This window comes from Chiloscyllium plagiosum, unplaced genomic scaffold (genome assembly GCF_037043375.1).
Source record: "Chiloscyllium plagiosum isolate Xiang-an unplaced genomic scaffold, Cpla_swu_hap1 HiC_scaffold_2, whole genome shotgun sequence".
NCBI lineage: Eukaryota > Metazoa > Chordata > Chondrichthyes > Orectolobiformes > Hemiscylliidae > Chiloscyllium > Chiloscyllium plagiosum.
Window position 1 is genome coordinate 100,671,009 of NW_028270140.1, and position 16,092 is coordinate 100,687,100.

At 40.8% G+C, this 16,092-nt stretch overlaps 1 protein-coding gene across 2 annotated transcripts in view; it reads right to left on the reverse strand.

Moving 5' to 3' along the window:
- The window catches only part of cast (calpastatin), a 218,472-nt gene that overhangs the window by 124,763 nt on the left and 77,617 nt on the right, over nt 1-16,092 (reverse strand). For both annotated transcript variants that reach the window (XM_087999011.1, XM_043709721.2), the window contains exon 3: nt 2,702-2,767. In XM_087999011.1, coding sequence (XP_087855137.1) covers nt 2,702-2,767 — 66 coding nt within the window. The remainder of the gene's footprint in view (nt 1-2,701; nt 2,768-16,092) is intronic.

The following is a 16,092-nucleotide window of genomic DNA, read 5'->3' on the forward strand; positions in this document are numbered from 1 at the left end:
TATGAGTGCTCTAAGTGTCGTTGTTGACTTTATTAATGGTGATTTCCAAATTATGATCCTCTTTACTCCTTGTGCCCAAAAGGAGGAGGGCTTATGGTCTCTGACACAAATCTACCCTCTACAGGACAAAAAATAGCCAGTCCACCCAATGCTATAATAGGCCAGAGCCAAACAGCCAGATTAAGTTGCTGGAGCTCCATTTGCAGTTGCAGTGCACAGTCCTAGTAAACATTAGGCTTAGCTTTCAAAATGTATTTCCCCCAACAACTACTGACATATAACCAAGCAATTGCCACTTGATGCTGGTCACAGGAGGAGGAATTCATTCATTCAGGTTAGGTTTGGATAAATGGTCATTCCTGTACTGATGTTACATTTCTTTATATTAACATTGGAAGAAATGGAGATGACAACCTTCCACAGGCACTAAAACCATCATGCTGCATGCCAATGTGCCCGATGTACAATTCGAATATAGTCATAGAGTCATACAGCATGGAAACAGAACTTTCAGTCCAACTTGTCCATGTAGACCAAGTTTCCCAAATTAAACTAGTCCCATGTGTCTGCATTTGGCCCGTATCCCTTCTATTCATGTACCTATCCAAATGTCTTTTAAATGTTGTAACTGTACCTGCATGCACCACTTCCTCTGGAAATTCATTCCGCATATGAACCACTCTCTGTGTGAAAAAGTTGCCTTTCAGGTCCCTTTTAAATCTTTCTCCTCTCACCTTAAAAATATGCCCCGAGTTTGGAACTCCCCCATCCTAAGGAAAAGACATTGCTATTTACCTAATCTATGCCCTTTATGATTTTATAAAACTCTATAAGGACACCCCTCAACATCCTACGCTCCAGTGAAAGAAGTCCCAGTCTATCCAGCCTCTCCTTAGAACTCAAACCCTCCAGTCCCAGCAGTATCCATGTAAATCTGATCTATACCCTCTCCAGTTTAATAATATTCTTCCTAAAGCAGTTCATAAGAAATGAGCTCGCTGATCATGATGTTAATTCTTTATGACAAAAGACTTATTGCAAGCATTGAACGTGCTTTAAAAGATGGACGTTACTTCTGTTGGATAGCGATATATTGGTCAGCACTGTAACTTCACCAGGTTGGCCACTCAATGGAAGTCAGCATATTATGATGCCAATAGTACTCCAATTGCCATTTTTGTACTGAACAGTCAGAAGTGCATACTATAAATGCCCTGACAAGTGTCGATTGGTGACTTGCCACCAACTTAATAAGTCATCAGTTAATTTAATAACCGCTTCATCAATTAATCATGTTTTAAAGATAGTATCTCTACATTGATATTTACTTTTCAACTGTTCAAGTGCTTTTATTAAATGGTGAACATTAATAAAACTTGTAAATATTTGAATAAACTTGAAACACTTGGGATGAAATATGCCTCATTTACACATTTAATATAAACATTTTATACTTCTTACTATTGTGGATGTGGTGCTAATAAGTGAACTTTTTGTGGAATTATTACCGTTGGGAATAATAGTGAACTCTGTTTTTAATATTTACATACTTTGCCAATGAAATTGAAAGTCAGCAAAGTTTTTATAATAGTTTGTGTGATTTATTCAACCATTTTACCATCCAAGCTGTGAAGGGGTTAACAAAACCTCATATACGTTACATGGGGAGAGGATCAAATGTTAATATGAGTTTCTCAGATTCCCTAGCCTTCACAATAAACTTTATTGGATAAAGGACAAGCACTTGCATTGGGTGTGTGAACATATCCAGCCAACACTGGCATAAAATAAACAAACACTTGCATGCAGCTCGGTCTTTATCCTTCATTTTTCAAAGTACACCCACACATAAATTGCTTTCATTAACAGGCAAACAGACAGCAAGTGTTAAAGTCAAATACATGGAGTTAAAGTCAATAAAATGCTCATAAACACCAAACTCATCCACTTAGCAACTACAGGCAGGGGTAAAAGGTTAAGGATGAATTGCAAGTTTTTAAAAACATTTATCACTGACCCACAATGATAACTATTAGCAACACAAATTGAGAATAACTGATTGATTTCACAATAATATTTAAAGTAAAAATTTCATCATAAAGCTTAAAGTAAATATATTTGGATTTCAAGAAAGCTTTTGATAAGGTACCACATAAGGGGCGAGTGGGCAAAGTTGAAGCACATGCGATTGGGAAGGATATCCTGAGGTGGATTTAGAATTGGTTGACAGACCAGAGAGTGGAAAAAAATTGGTTGCAGGTTGTGACTAGTGATGTACCCTAGGGATCAGTGCTTGGGCCCCAGGTATAATGATAGATATCCATGACGTGGATGAGGAAGGTAATGCAATTTTTCTGTGTTTGATGACAAAACAAAGCCAGGTATGATTGGGAGTTGCAAGGAATTTGCAAAGAAGATTCAAGGTGATCGAGACAACTTATGTGAATTTATACAATTTGTGTGAAAGACAGAAAGGCAATATATTCTTTAAATGATGATATATTGGAAATTGTCAATGTAGACAGGGATCTGGGTATCCTTGTACACCTGTCAATGAAAGTAAACATGCAGGTGTATCGAGCAATTCAGAGGTAAATGGTATGTTGAATAATCCCATTCCCACCTGTGCAATAGGATCAAGAAATTTAAATGAATACTTCATTATTCCACTAAATAATTGTTATCATGCAGATAAACTTACCTTTCTAGTTGAGCTCATTGGTTTAGAATCTTCTGCCTTAGCAGGCTGACCACCTTTTGGCTTTTCCTTGAATGGGAGGGGAGAGAAAGAAAGTTTCAGAACTGAGGCCAAGAGCAGTGTTGGTTACCCTTTATTTTAACTTACAAAACAAAAAGGCTACTTGCCACATTTGAATTCCTAGTTCATTACATTTGGTTAGTTGCATTTGAAGTGGACAACATTGGCTTAGAGACATACAAGTCAATGAATGCAATTTCCAAAACACCCAAGAAAGTCGCTAAGAACCTTGAAAAACATGACTAATAAACATGGAATGATGATGTGATTTATACTTGACTAAACAGTATTATGATTCTTTCCAACTGGTTCTTTCATATTAACAAACCTGTAAAGCAACAACAAGTTAGGTTCAAAACAAAATAATTAATAACTTCAGCAATGCATTCTTTGCCAAATCAAAAACCTTGGGTGACTGTCAATGTGGAGTTTGCACATTCTCCCTGTGTCTGTATGGATTGCCTCTGGGTGCTCCAGTTTTCTCCCACATTCAAAGATGTGCAGGTTAAGTGGTTTGGCCATGGGAAATGCTGGGTTACAGGGTTGGGATAGGGTGGGTTGGTTTGGATATGATGCTCTTTGGAAGGTCAGTGTGGACTCAATGGGCTGATGGCCTGGGTGTATTCTATGATTTGATGAAAAGCAAAGTACTTGATGATACTTTAAACCTGAACTATGAACAGAAAATGCTGCTCTTCACAATGCCCATTGTGGGTTACCCAAAAGCTCTGCAATATATTTTAAAGCATATTAAACAGCAATCCTGAAGCAAATCATAACTCTAGCAACATTTCCCTCCAATATCCTTGTTTTGAAATGCTTTCTGAAAGGATTATTTTCTCAGTTTGTTTTTGAGATACTGATGTTGGGACATGATCACTTCTTTCTGATATAGTTTTCAATCAAGTTTCATCAGTAGAAACCCCACACACACGACAGAACACTCCTAATCATCCAGTCCATGTTCTAGTCATATCCTAATTTTATATAGTTTCAGGCATTGTAAAAGGTGGCATATCCAAAACTGTGTGGAGTCTTTAATATGAAGAAGAACATGTTTGAACTCTGTATCTATGCAAAGAAAAGAAGTGACCAACTGTTTATTGCCTAGAAAATTGTCAAATTGCAGTACAAAGCAAAAAAGTCATTAAATATGTGTGCATTATATTAACAGTCAAAGCTTTCCATAATAGTAATTATTCAGTTTCACCATCCCTGTTTTAAGTCCTATTGCCAGTATTTAGCTGTAAATAAGGAATGGAAACATCAGAAGGCAGATGCTGTGTGGCCAACTGATGGTGAATAGACAGACACTGTAGCATGGGAGAAGGAAGGGAACCTGAAGCCTGAGTCGAAGAGTGTGGTGTTGGAAAACCACAGCAGTCAGGCAGCATCTGAGGAGCAGGAGAATCGACATTTCAGGCACAAGCACTTCATCAGGAATGAGGTTTGTGGGCCAAAGAGGCTGAGAGATAAATGGGAGGTGGGTGGAACTGGGGTAAGGTAGCTGGGAATGCAATAGGTAGATGAAAGTGGGGGTGAAAGTGATAGGTCCGAGACAAGGGTGGAGCAGGTAGATGGAAGGAAGATGGACACTTTCTCCTAACTGCAGCCTGAGACAAACAAATAGTTATTTGCCCCATGTGAATTCCCAATTCATCACATTTGGTTAGTAGATCCTATTTCCAGGAACCCCAAGTTCCCTTGGTTATGTGAGAGAATTGAAACCAGTGCCACACTAAGCCCTGAGGGAAGCCCTTTTGAACCCATAGGAGGAAAATGCATAATATGAGGCAAGAAGACTTCTCCCAATCTATTCTGTAATAATGTTGTCCTTGTGCCATTGCAGATGATGGGACGCTTATGTCCATTTATCAATATCCTGGAAATTCCAGGCAGAGTCAGGTAGAGGCCTGGCATAACCGGTCCATGTTTTTTTTAGATTAGATTAGATTACTTACAGTGTGGAAACAGGCCCTTCGGCCCAACAAGTCCACACCGACCCGCCGAAGCGTAACCCACCCATTCCCCTACATTTACCCTTTTTACCTAACACTACGGGCAATTTAGCACGGCCAATTCACCTGACCTGCACATCTTTGGACTGTGGGAGGAAACCGGAGCACCCGGAGGAAACCCACGCAGACACGGGGAGAATGTGCAAACTCCACACAGTCAGTCGTCTGAGTCGGGAATTGAACCCGGGTCTCTGGCACTGTGAGGCAGCAGTGCTAACCACTGTGCCACCGTGCCGCCCGTTTTGTTCCTACTTGCTATCTGGGAATCTGAATTTCAATGATTGCCATATTGAATGGATTTGCATGAAATGAAGGTCCTACATTGACTGTGGATAATGATTTGAAAGTCAACATAGAACAATTTTACCAATCTAAACTTTGCCTTGCAATAGACACTCAGCAGGAGTTTGTGGGGTCAGTGGGAGGACATTTAAATTACATGGAGCCATTGGGTGCCCAATCACTCTAGGGGCACCTTAAGTATCCATCTCCTCCTGCAGCTAGAAAGTCCATCAGAGAACCACTATCAAACACCCGATTCTACATTTCTAATCACTTCTCTGTACAAGTTTGTTCAATGGAGGCCTCAGATGGGGAAAGGAGTCATATGCACAAGCTCAGCACATCTCAGTAAATTCAACATAACAGTCTTCAATAGCACATTCAGTTCATACTGAGCCATGGAAGCAAGATCTTCCAGCAAAGGCAGGCCCTGTCCCGACTTCCTTAACATCATGGACCTTGTAAAGAGAAGACAAGAATGTCAAGGTCCTTGCCTTTGAGAATGAAGTTTGGTCAGACTCTCACTGGAATGGAGTCATAGAGTTATACTGCATGGAAACAGACCTTTTGGTCCAACTCGTCCATGCCCACCAGATATTCTAAACTGATCTAGTCTCATTTGCCAGCATCTGGCCTTATCCCTCTAAAACCTTCCTGTTAATTTACCCATCAAGCCTTTTGAATTTTGTAAATGTACCCACCACCACCACTTCCTCTGGCAGCTCATTCCGTACAAACACAACTCTCTGTATGTAAAGGTTTCCCCTTTTAAACCTTTACACTCTCACCTTAAAGCTATGCCATCTGATTTTGGACTCCCCTACGCTGGAAAAAAGACCTTGGCTATTCACCCTATCCATACCCCTCATGATTTATAAACGTCTATAAGGTCACCTCTCAGTCTCCAAAGCTCCGGAGAAAAAAAGCCCCAGTCTATTCAGTTTCTACCTATAGCTCATTTTGAAACTTGCAGGCATTGCACTTTTTTGATATGGATCACAGGGTAGAGAACATAAAAGGAAGGAGTACGAACTGTTAGGCTAAAAGAAGAATCTGTTGTGTGTACTTACAGTCTAAAGTAAAGAAATAAAATCCACATTTTGCATTAAGAGTGAAAGGTTTTCACAATGAACCAATAACAAATTTCTATCTTCCACATCAGCATATTATGACTCATAAGAGCAGTTGAATAATGGGAGAGTAACATGTGGCAGCACTGATTTCCAGCTAACCACACTGCATTTGAAGTAAAGTTAGCAGTGCAGCACAACGCAAGAAAACTACAAATATGCAGTTCAGATTTCCATTCCTGTCCTTGGAGTACACAAAAACAGGTGCAAAACATCCATGGAAAGTTAACCCAGATACAACAGTGCAAGTAACCACAAAGTCCTGTGGATGGTTGGAGATCTCAGCCATCCAAGATCTTATAAAATTAAAATAGATTCATGATGTTAACCTTGTTTCTCTCCCCACATAAGCTTCCAGACCTGCTGAGTGTCTCTAATGCTCTGTTACTTGTAATCTTATCCCTGTGCAGGCCTGCTCTCTGGCATCAGATCATATTTGCGCAAAACTGAACTTACTCATGCAAGGGTCCACAATAAAACAAAGCAACCAACAATTTAACTGACTGACAAATTTGAGGTGTGTACTGTCTTTACAGAATACAAAGTCAAATGGTAAATATGAAGCTCATTCAAGACATAGCACAGCTATGTATGTGATGTTTCCACTGATTGTGCAATTCACAGATCACTTTCTTGAATCATCTGTGAAAAGACTATTGCATGATTCATGTTCTGGGATCTGTCCAACTAGTACAACCCATGAAGCTACATGCTGCTGCAGACAAAGGATGGCTCAGAATGCTGTATACAGCATCACACTCCCAACAAAAGAATTTCAGTGCTAGTGTTAAAATTTTGCACAACATAACCACTAACCCACAAAAAACTGTATATACGCACCACAAAATTCTCCCGTTGTTTTTCAGAACTTGCCTCCATTTTACTTTGTCTGAGATGCAATTAACAGAGTACTACAGTGTAATGTTTTCCTGATTAAAATCCCTTGAATTACAATCAGTTCGTTCACAATCAATTGATTCTTGATACAGAGAACGCAATTCTGGATGAAGAATGACCAGAAAAAGAGATTAAGACCCATTCAACAATAAGACTGAAACAGCCAGCACAAAAACTTTATGCCCTCTATTCATTTGATTGTGCATATGATATTCAAATGAACTGCTCTCAAATGAAACCAATTGAAAACAAGCTAAGGATCTCAGTCTTGTCAATTAGGCTCCAGCTGTCTCAACTTGTTGTTGAGAACTAGTTCAACTGAACTTTGTGGTCCAACTTTTCATCTGCTATCGATACCAGAAGTAGAATGCCCATTGTACATGCTCTAAAGGCTAGTATCGGCAGGTGGTGAATCAGGGGCACAAGTGGGTTACAGTGAGGGCACGTATGCCAGCTCACCCAGAGGGAAAGGTTGTAAGAGTTCTATCATAGAAGATACAGATGAGGAATTTGATGGGACAGTGCTTAGGAAAAGGTTGACTGGCATGCACACAGTGGTATTTTATGTATGAGCATAACTGCCACTGAATCTTTTGTAAAAAGCATGAAGAAACTGGTTCCAACTTGACACATAGATTGGAATACATCCTTTCCAAGTTGAAAGTGGTGACCAACTGCTTGCAAATTCAAAGTGGCACCTGGTAGCCAACGTCTCAGATCTCACTGCAGCCATGTGGAAACTACTCCAAATCTCAGAAGCACTGTGAAAGCTCAAATTGAGATAATAACATTTCAGCTTATTAACCCCATGACTGAATGTTTTATATAAGCTGAGAAACTGATATTGCTTATGCCTCAGCAAGAAGGACTGTATTATTAAGCTTTCTACATTACATTCACTGCATATCCATAGAGTAAGTTCTACTACACACATCACTGCCAATGACGTCATCAGCTACCCTATTGATGGCTGCTGCCTTATACTACAGTGGATTCTTCAAGTGACTCAAGTTGGACTGAAGAGTCTGTTTCCATGCTGTACCTCTATGACTGTAAGGTTGCAGGCCCTTAAAGCAGCCCAGCAATATGTTCACTAACAGATCATAAGGATTGTTGAGATGATGGCCAAAGTAAATGATAATGGCTCCACGTGTACAAACCTGCTGTCCTCCCTCTGGATGGTAGCATCACGTTTCCACCATTGCCACTCTGCCTGTGCTCTTGCTGTTAGCTCTCAAGCGGCAATCCCAGACTATTAGCACTGCTAGGCCTTCAAGTAAGCCAACCCTGAATATCTCTTCACTTTTGCTTCTGCCTCCTCTTCCTGCTCCTGAGTTGCTCGTCAAAGATTTTATGCCCAGGGCTGTGCCCTTCCAAGAGGGAGATTATGGAGGATGCAGCAATGGACCATAATTTTGGAGATGTACTCTTGCAGAACTGGAACGTTTACCCCACCCTCAAAAAGTCTTTGGCATTCTCTGTTGGGAGCAATACTCTCACTGTATATGAGCTGTCTATGTATGGCCGGGTGCAGGTGCTGACCATGAGTCAGGTGTACAGTGGATAAACCAGACAGTGGGCACCACCAGCTGTTGCATGATGGAAACTTTGATACTGTTACCAAGAAGGCTGGCATTCACTGACATGATACACTGTGTGTGGTCACACACCAGTAGTATGTTCTGGAAAATGGTTTTTGTAACTTTGCAGTAATCTCTCTCTTTACTTATGATGCTCAGAGAACCTCATACCTGAAGTCAATAGCTCCCTGCAATCATTGAGAAGCATGCTAGCCTGCCAAAACCACATACACACTCTTCCTGTTTCTCCATGGTGAAGGTCATCGGAACATCCCTGATTAACCAGTGCACAATAAACTAGGAAGAGTTGGCATTGTCACTTAGAACTGCGATAGAATTTGAAGACCATGATCCTCACAGGTATGGCAGTACAGTCCATGTCCTGCTGGGTGGGTGTTGGTCCTGTTGTGACAAGTTTGGGTGAATAAATTTCTCCCCCTCAACCTCCCATACAGCGCAGATCAAAATCAGCTGAGAGACAAAAATAGCTAAGACACAGAAACCCAACTAGCTCACTGACATCTTTGAGGTAAGTGTAACTGCTCTACCTACTCTGATTCCAGGCCCACGTGTTTTGACACTTAACTCCCAAAAAGTCACCAAGAAAAATAATAATTACAAGAAATCCTATGATCATCTTCTCAGAGTATTTAGAGATGTGATCTTACCAATGTTGCCACCTCAAAATAGCAAATGAAAAAAGTGTCAGTAACTTTAATTCATTCCTTTCTTGGTTGTCACCAGTCAGCTGTGCTCCACTGACTTATGTAAAAACCAATGCCAAGCTTCATTTCCCTGACTAATTTCCATGAAGTCATTTTCTAAAGAAAAGACTTGCAACTGTGCAGAGACTAATAGAAGAGCAAGCATTCTCCAACTGGCCTGAGTAAATGAAATGTATCTGCTCTTTTGAGATGGTTAAAATAAGTTAGAGGCCTACAAAAGGTGCTAAACCTTCCTATTTTAAATGATTTTGGAAACTATGCAAGGTTTTCATGAACAGCTAGTGCCTCATTGTTGACAATTGCAGATTTGTTAGGTTAACCAGCTCACTATTGCTCATAACTGTAGAGTTACACCTTTCGCTTGTTCTTATTATCAGAGAAAGCCAAAGTTGCATGATAAAATTAAGTTAAAATTGCACTATTGTCAGATATTTCAGAGATATGATTTTTTTCTATCAAATCCTAAACACAATTAAAATGAATAACAAGGTCTCAATTAGTTCGAAGTAATTAGCTTTTGTCTTACATGGTAATTTCTTTTCCAAAGCAACATATTTTTCAAAATGAATTTTGAAATGCAAACATAATGCATAATAAAAGCAAATATTGAGCTGTGAATCAATGCATCACGCCAGTTAGAGACAAGAAATGTCTAGAGACCAGAGGTTCTGACCATAGGTCAGAACTAATTCTCATTTATAACTGAGGCTCTTCCCAGTGAAAGTCGACATGGATATGTTTTTGTGTAACTTGATCTCTTTGATGAAGTAACAACAAAAAAAGAGTTGCTGAAAATATTTGATGCCATATATAAGGAGCTTTAGAAGAAGTCTTACAATATACCATATAACAGACATTTTTACAATATTGAAGACGATGCAATTCAAGGGACAATGTGAGCATGGATGCAAATCTAGATGTAAGATAGAAATCAGAAAGTGGTAATGAATGGTTAATTGTGGACAGTGCAGGAAGTAAATAGTTGGCTTCCCTAGGTACAGTATTAGTGCTACTATCCTTGTTGATATTTATTAAAGACCGAGCACAGCACATCATTTTTGAAATCAATGTTTGCAATCATATATTTTGGACAGAAAAAAAAAATTACAAGAGCATAAACAAAACAGTAGAATTTAAAGGGGGCATATATTTAAGGTGAGAGGAGAGAGATTTTAAAAAGACACTAGTGGCAACTTCTGTTTTACACAGAGGGTGGTTCACGTGTGGAATTAAATTCTTAAGGAAGTGGTGGATGCGGGTACAGTTATAACATTTAAAAAACATTTGATTAAGCACATGAACAGGAAAGGTTTGGAGGGATATGGGCCAGGAGCAGGCAGGTTGGACTAGTTTAATTTGGAATTATGTTCGGCATGGATGGATTGGACCAAAAGGTCTGTGGTCATGCTGTATGACTCAGTAAAAGGTGATGAATCTGGGGCTGCAAATCTTCCAAGATGATAGGACAAGTTAATAAAGCTTTCAAGAAAGTCCTGACTTGAAGGGTTTAGTTATTTGGAGAGGGTAGTGAGGTTAGGTTGTTCCTCTCAGAGTTGGGAACAGAAAAAGTGAGATTTAACTGAGGTGTTCAAAGTTATGAGGGGTTTTACAGAGCAGATGGGGAGAACTCAGGTGTGGATCCCAGATCTGGTCTCAGTATTCCAAGTGAGGTCTAACCAGGGTTTTATATTCCTGCAGCATAGCATTTTTATCCATGATGGCTCAGTGGTTAGCTGCCTCACAGCGCCTGTGACCTGGGTTGGATTTCAGCCTCTCGAACGACTGTCTGTGTGGAGTTTGCACATTCTCCCCATGTCTGCGTGAGTCATCTCTAGGTGCTCCGGTTTCCTCTCACAGTCCAAAGATGTTTAGGTTAGGTGAATTGGCCATACTAAATTGCCCATAAAGTTCAGGGATGTGTAGGTTAGGTACATGAGTCAGGGGTAAATATAGGGTAGGGGGTATGGGTTTGAGTGGGTTACACTTCTTTGGAGGGCCAATGTGGACTAGATGGGCCAAAGGGCCTGTTTCCACACTGTAGGGATTCTATGATAACTGTTTGCACTGGAAGAGTGCTGGTAAACAAAATGGTGCAGATTTAAAACTGGCAAAGAAAACCAGTGGGTGGATGAGAATTGTTTTTACTCTGTAAGTTATGAAGAACTAGAATGCATTGCTTGCAAGAGTGGTGTAAGCTGATCCTACAGTAGTTTTCAAAAAGGAATTGGATCACTTAAAATAAACTCTGCAGCTATGATGGAGTGAACATAATAAATAGCTCTTTCAGGGAGCCACATGCCACCCTGTCTGTGTCGTAATTCTGTATTTGCAAATATTATGATGCAGTCATTAGGATATCATACCATATTTGTATAAAAGAAAAATAAAGCGGCCAGGATTCCTTTGAATTCTTAAGTAAGATTATCAACCTGAAATATTAACTCTATTTCTCTCTTCACAGATGCTGCTAGACCTGCTAGAAATGGTCAGCATTGTCAGAGTTTATTTTAAATCAGCCAGCTTTGCTGCTCCTAAACACTAATTTGTGATGTGTAGTAGTACAGTCTGAGTGTATTGGTTATGGTGAGGAGTGATTGGAGAAATGCATTTGTAAAGACATGATATACCCTGGTCATATGACTTTTCCATTTTATATCAGTTTTAGAGAGAGAAGCCTTTAAGGCCTATAACCTTCCCAGCCCTTTCACCAAGTGTTGAACGGTGAGAGAAGATTCTTGCTAAGGAGCAGTGAGAAGCCTATTTATATGTATTAACATCACTATCTTTCTCTCTCCTCACTGATGTGCAGTTTAGCCATTCTTCCACAATTTGATGGTGACAATTCCCAACAGAAAGTCAGAGTGATAAGGTGACTCCAGCTCACTACATTCTCCTCTGGGCCTTCATCAGTCATCAACATCTCAGGGTACACTCCATGGGCAGCAGCTGCACACACCCATCTTCCCACAGGACCTTCACATCCTCACTGATAAAGTGGGGTACACCAATTATCCTCTATTGCCAGGACTGTGACAAATAAAATAAACCATGCTGAACAGCTGTGCTCGGCCAGCACTAGACTGGATGAATGACTGATCTTTGAAGATGGTGTTGGAGTCAGGAATCCTGAGAGATCCCATCAGTGGTCAATACTTCTGCCGGTGGTGAATGGGTGAGTGCCAAAGATGACACATTTCTGGTAAAAGTCAGACAATTGCATCAGAAGCAAACAACTGAAACAGTGTGGGTTTTTAAAGCTACTCAAGAGCCAGCTAATTCATGTTTTGTGACTATATTTTCGAGACACTTGGGAAGTCCAAATTGTTATTTATGAAAGTTGATATCTCTACAACTCCAGAGAAGCATCAACATCATTCCAGAATGGAAACAATCGTAGATGACCTACTGTGGAGAGATAATTTAAGAATCAAAATCTATTTGTCACAGGTGAGGTGCTGGAAGACTGGAGGTTGGCTAACGTGGTGCCACTGTTAAAGAAAGGCAGTAAAGACAAGCCAGGGAACTTTAGACCGGTGAGCCCAATCTCGATGGTGTGCCAGTTGTTGGAGGGAATCCTGAGGGACAGGATGTACATGTATTTGGAAAGGCAAGGACTGATTTGGGATCGTCAACATGGCTTTGTGCATGGGAAATCATGTCTCACAAACTTGATTGAGTTTTTTGAAGAAGTAACAAAGATGATTGACGAGGGCAGAGCAGTAGATGTGATCTATATGGACTTCAGTAAGGCGTTCGACAAGGTTCCCCATGGGAGACTGATTAGCAAGGTTAGATCTCATGGAATACAGGAAGAACTAGCTATTTGGATACAGAACTGGCTCAAAGGTAGAAGACAGAGTGTGGTGGTGGAGGGTTGTTTTTCAGACTGGAGGCCTGTGACCAGTGGAATGCCACAAGGATCGGTGCTGGTCCCCCTACTTTTTGTCATTTACATAAATGATTTGGATGTGAGCATAAGAGGTACAGTTAGTAAGTTTGCAGATGACACCAAAATTGGAGGTGTAGTGGACAGCGAAGAGGGTTACCTCAGATTACAACAGGATCTGGACCAGATGGGCCAATGAGCTGAGAAGTGGTAGATGCCGAGTTTAATTCAGATAAATGCGAGATGCTGCATTTTGGGAAAGCAAGTCTTAGCAGGACTTATACACTTAATGGTAAGGTTCTAGGGAGTGTTGCTGAACCAAGAGATCTTGGAGTGCAGGTTCATAGCTCCTTGAAAGTGGAGTCACAGGTAGATAGGATAGTGAAGAAGGCGTTTGGTATGCTTTCCTTTATTGGTCAGAGTATTGAGTACAGGAGTTGAGAGGTCATGTTGCAGCTGTACAGGACATTAGTTAGGCTACTGTTGGAATATTGCGTGCAATTCTGGTCTCCTTCCTTTCAGAAAGATGTTGTGAAACTTGAAATGGTTCAGAAAAGATTTACAAGAATGTTGCCAGGGTTGGAGGATCTGAGCTACAGGGAGAGGCTGAACAGGCTGGGGCGTCAGAGGCTGAGGGGTGACCTTATTGAGGTTTACAAAATTGTGAGGGACATGGATAGGATAAATAGACAAAGTCTTTTTTACCCTGGGGTCGGGGAGTCCAGAACTAGAGGGCATAGGTTTAGGGTGAGAGGGGAAAGATATAAAAGAGACCCAAGAGGCAACTTTTTCACAAAGAGGATTGTATGTTTATGGAATGAGCTGTCAGAGGATGTGGTGGAGGCTGGTACAATTGCAACATTTAAAAGGCATTTGGATGGGTATATGAATAGGAAGGGTTTGGAGGGATATGGGCCGGGTATTGGCAGGTGGGGCTAGATTGGGTTGGGATATCTGGTCGGCATGGACGGGTTGGACCAAAGGCTATGTTTCCATGCTGTACATCTCTATGACTTTATTGCGACTGCTTAGAGATGGTGCATTATTGTATTGTTTCATTTAACACAGAATTATCACTCTCACACTGAATTGGTAAGGTACATAGACTTGAGTGGCACAGTGGCTCAGTGGTTAGCACTGCTGTCTCACAGTGCCAGAAACCTGGGTCCAATTGCAGCCTAAAGTGACTGTACAAACTCCACATTCTCAGTGCCTGTGGGGTTTTCTGTTAGGTGTTCCAGTTCATTCCACAATCCAGAAATTTGCAAGTTGGTGGATTGGCCATGCTAAATTGCCCCATAGTATTCAGGGATGCGCAGGCTAGGTGGATTAGCCATGGTAAATGTGGGGTTATGGAAGTAGGTTCGGGATCTGGGTCAGGATGGGATGCTTTTTGTAGCTTCAGTGCAGAGTTGATGGGCCAAATGGCCTCTATCCGCGCTGTAGGGATTCTAGGATTCTATTTACTTGAAAATCTCAAACAAATTCACTTGACAGACAAATGGCCCATCTGTCATTACGGGAAACTTGTGTACATATTCTTAATCTAACATGTTACTGCCTGAATGGTTGCTGTTCATTTCATGTAACACTGGGCCTTGGTTCATTGGCATCTGCAGCTTTTAATGTGGTAACACAGCAACAGAGCTCACCAGGTAAACCTGAAGCTGAAGATGAAATTGAAAGTGACTGAAAACAAGTACATCGTTCATTTTCTGACAGCAAACGAACTTTGCCTTGATCCAGACAAATGAAGCGTTGTAATACAGATGTAGAAACCAACAGACATGAAAGAAGTAAAATGATTAGTTGGTTTGTGGATGACCCATGACATAGAATCTGCAGTGATACTGAGGCATTGAACACAAAAACATTTTCACTCACACCAAACAACAAATAATAACTGTGCCAATGGTGAGGTACAATGATGTCAATGATGACATCATCTTGCAACATGATGCCAGTGATACAGGACTTGGGGCAATTATAGATGCACTGCAGAAATTCACCATGGCCCCTCAGGCAGGACATTCCAAATCGATGACCACTTTCATCTAGAAGGACAAGGGCAGCAGATACATGGGAACACCACCACCAACAACTTCCCCTCCAAACCATTCGCCACCCCGATTTGGAAAAATATCACTGTTCCTTCATTGTTATTGTGTCAAAGTCTTGGAACACCCTCCCTATCTGTGGGTCAACCTACAGCACATGGACTGTAACAGTTCAAGAAGAAAGCTCACCACCATTCTCTCAAGGACAATGAATGCCTGCCCAGCGACCAATATGCATTCACTCATGAATAAAAACGTTTTTGTTTGTACCACAACAATAATGCATACTGAACAGTGCAGTGTACAGATTTAGAGAGGTAGCCTGGCAATTACCTATGATTGTGTGTGTTTTAATCAGTAACTGTTTGGGAGAAACTAAGTGATAGAAAAGCATGACCACAAGCCACTTGAAAGCATCTTTCTCAAATCACGCCTGCTCAGTCCAAAGAGTGTGCAACGAATGTTACTTAAATGTCCCTTATGTATGGGACACTACTATAACTGTGTCACATTACATTCGGGCATTACATTCTACGCACCCACCACACTCCATGTAAATAACCTACCTCTGACAACTCCTCTTAATCTTCCTCCAATCACCTTAAAATTATGCCCCCTCACGAGAGCCAATTCCACCCAGAAAACAAGTCTTTGGCTAGCCACTTTATATTTGCTTTTCATCAACTTGTACACCTCTATCAAGTCATCTCTCATCATTCTTCGCTCCAATGAGAAAAGCCCCAGCTCCCTCAACCTTTC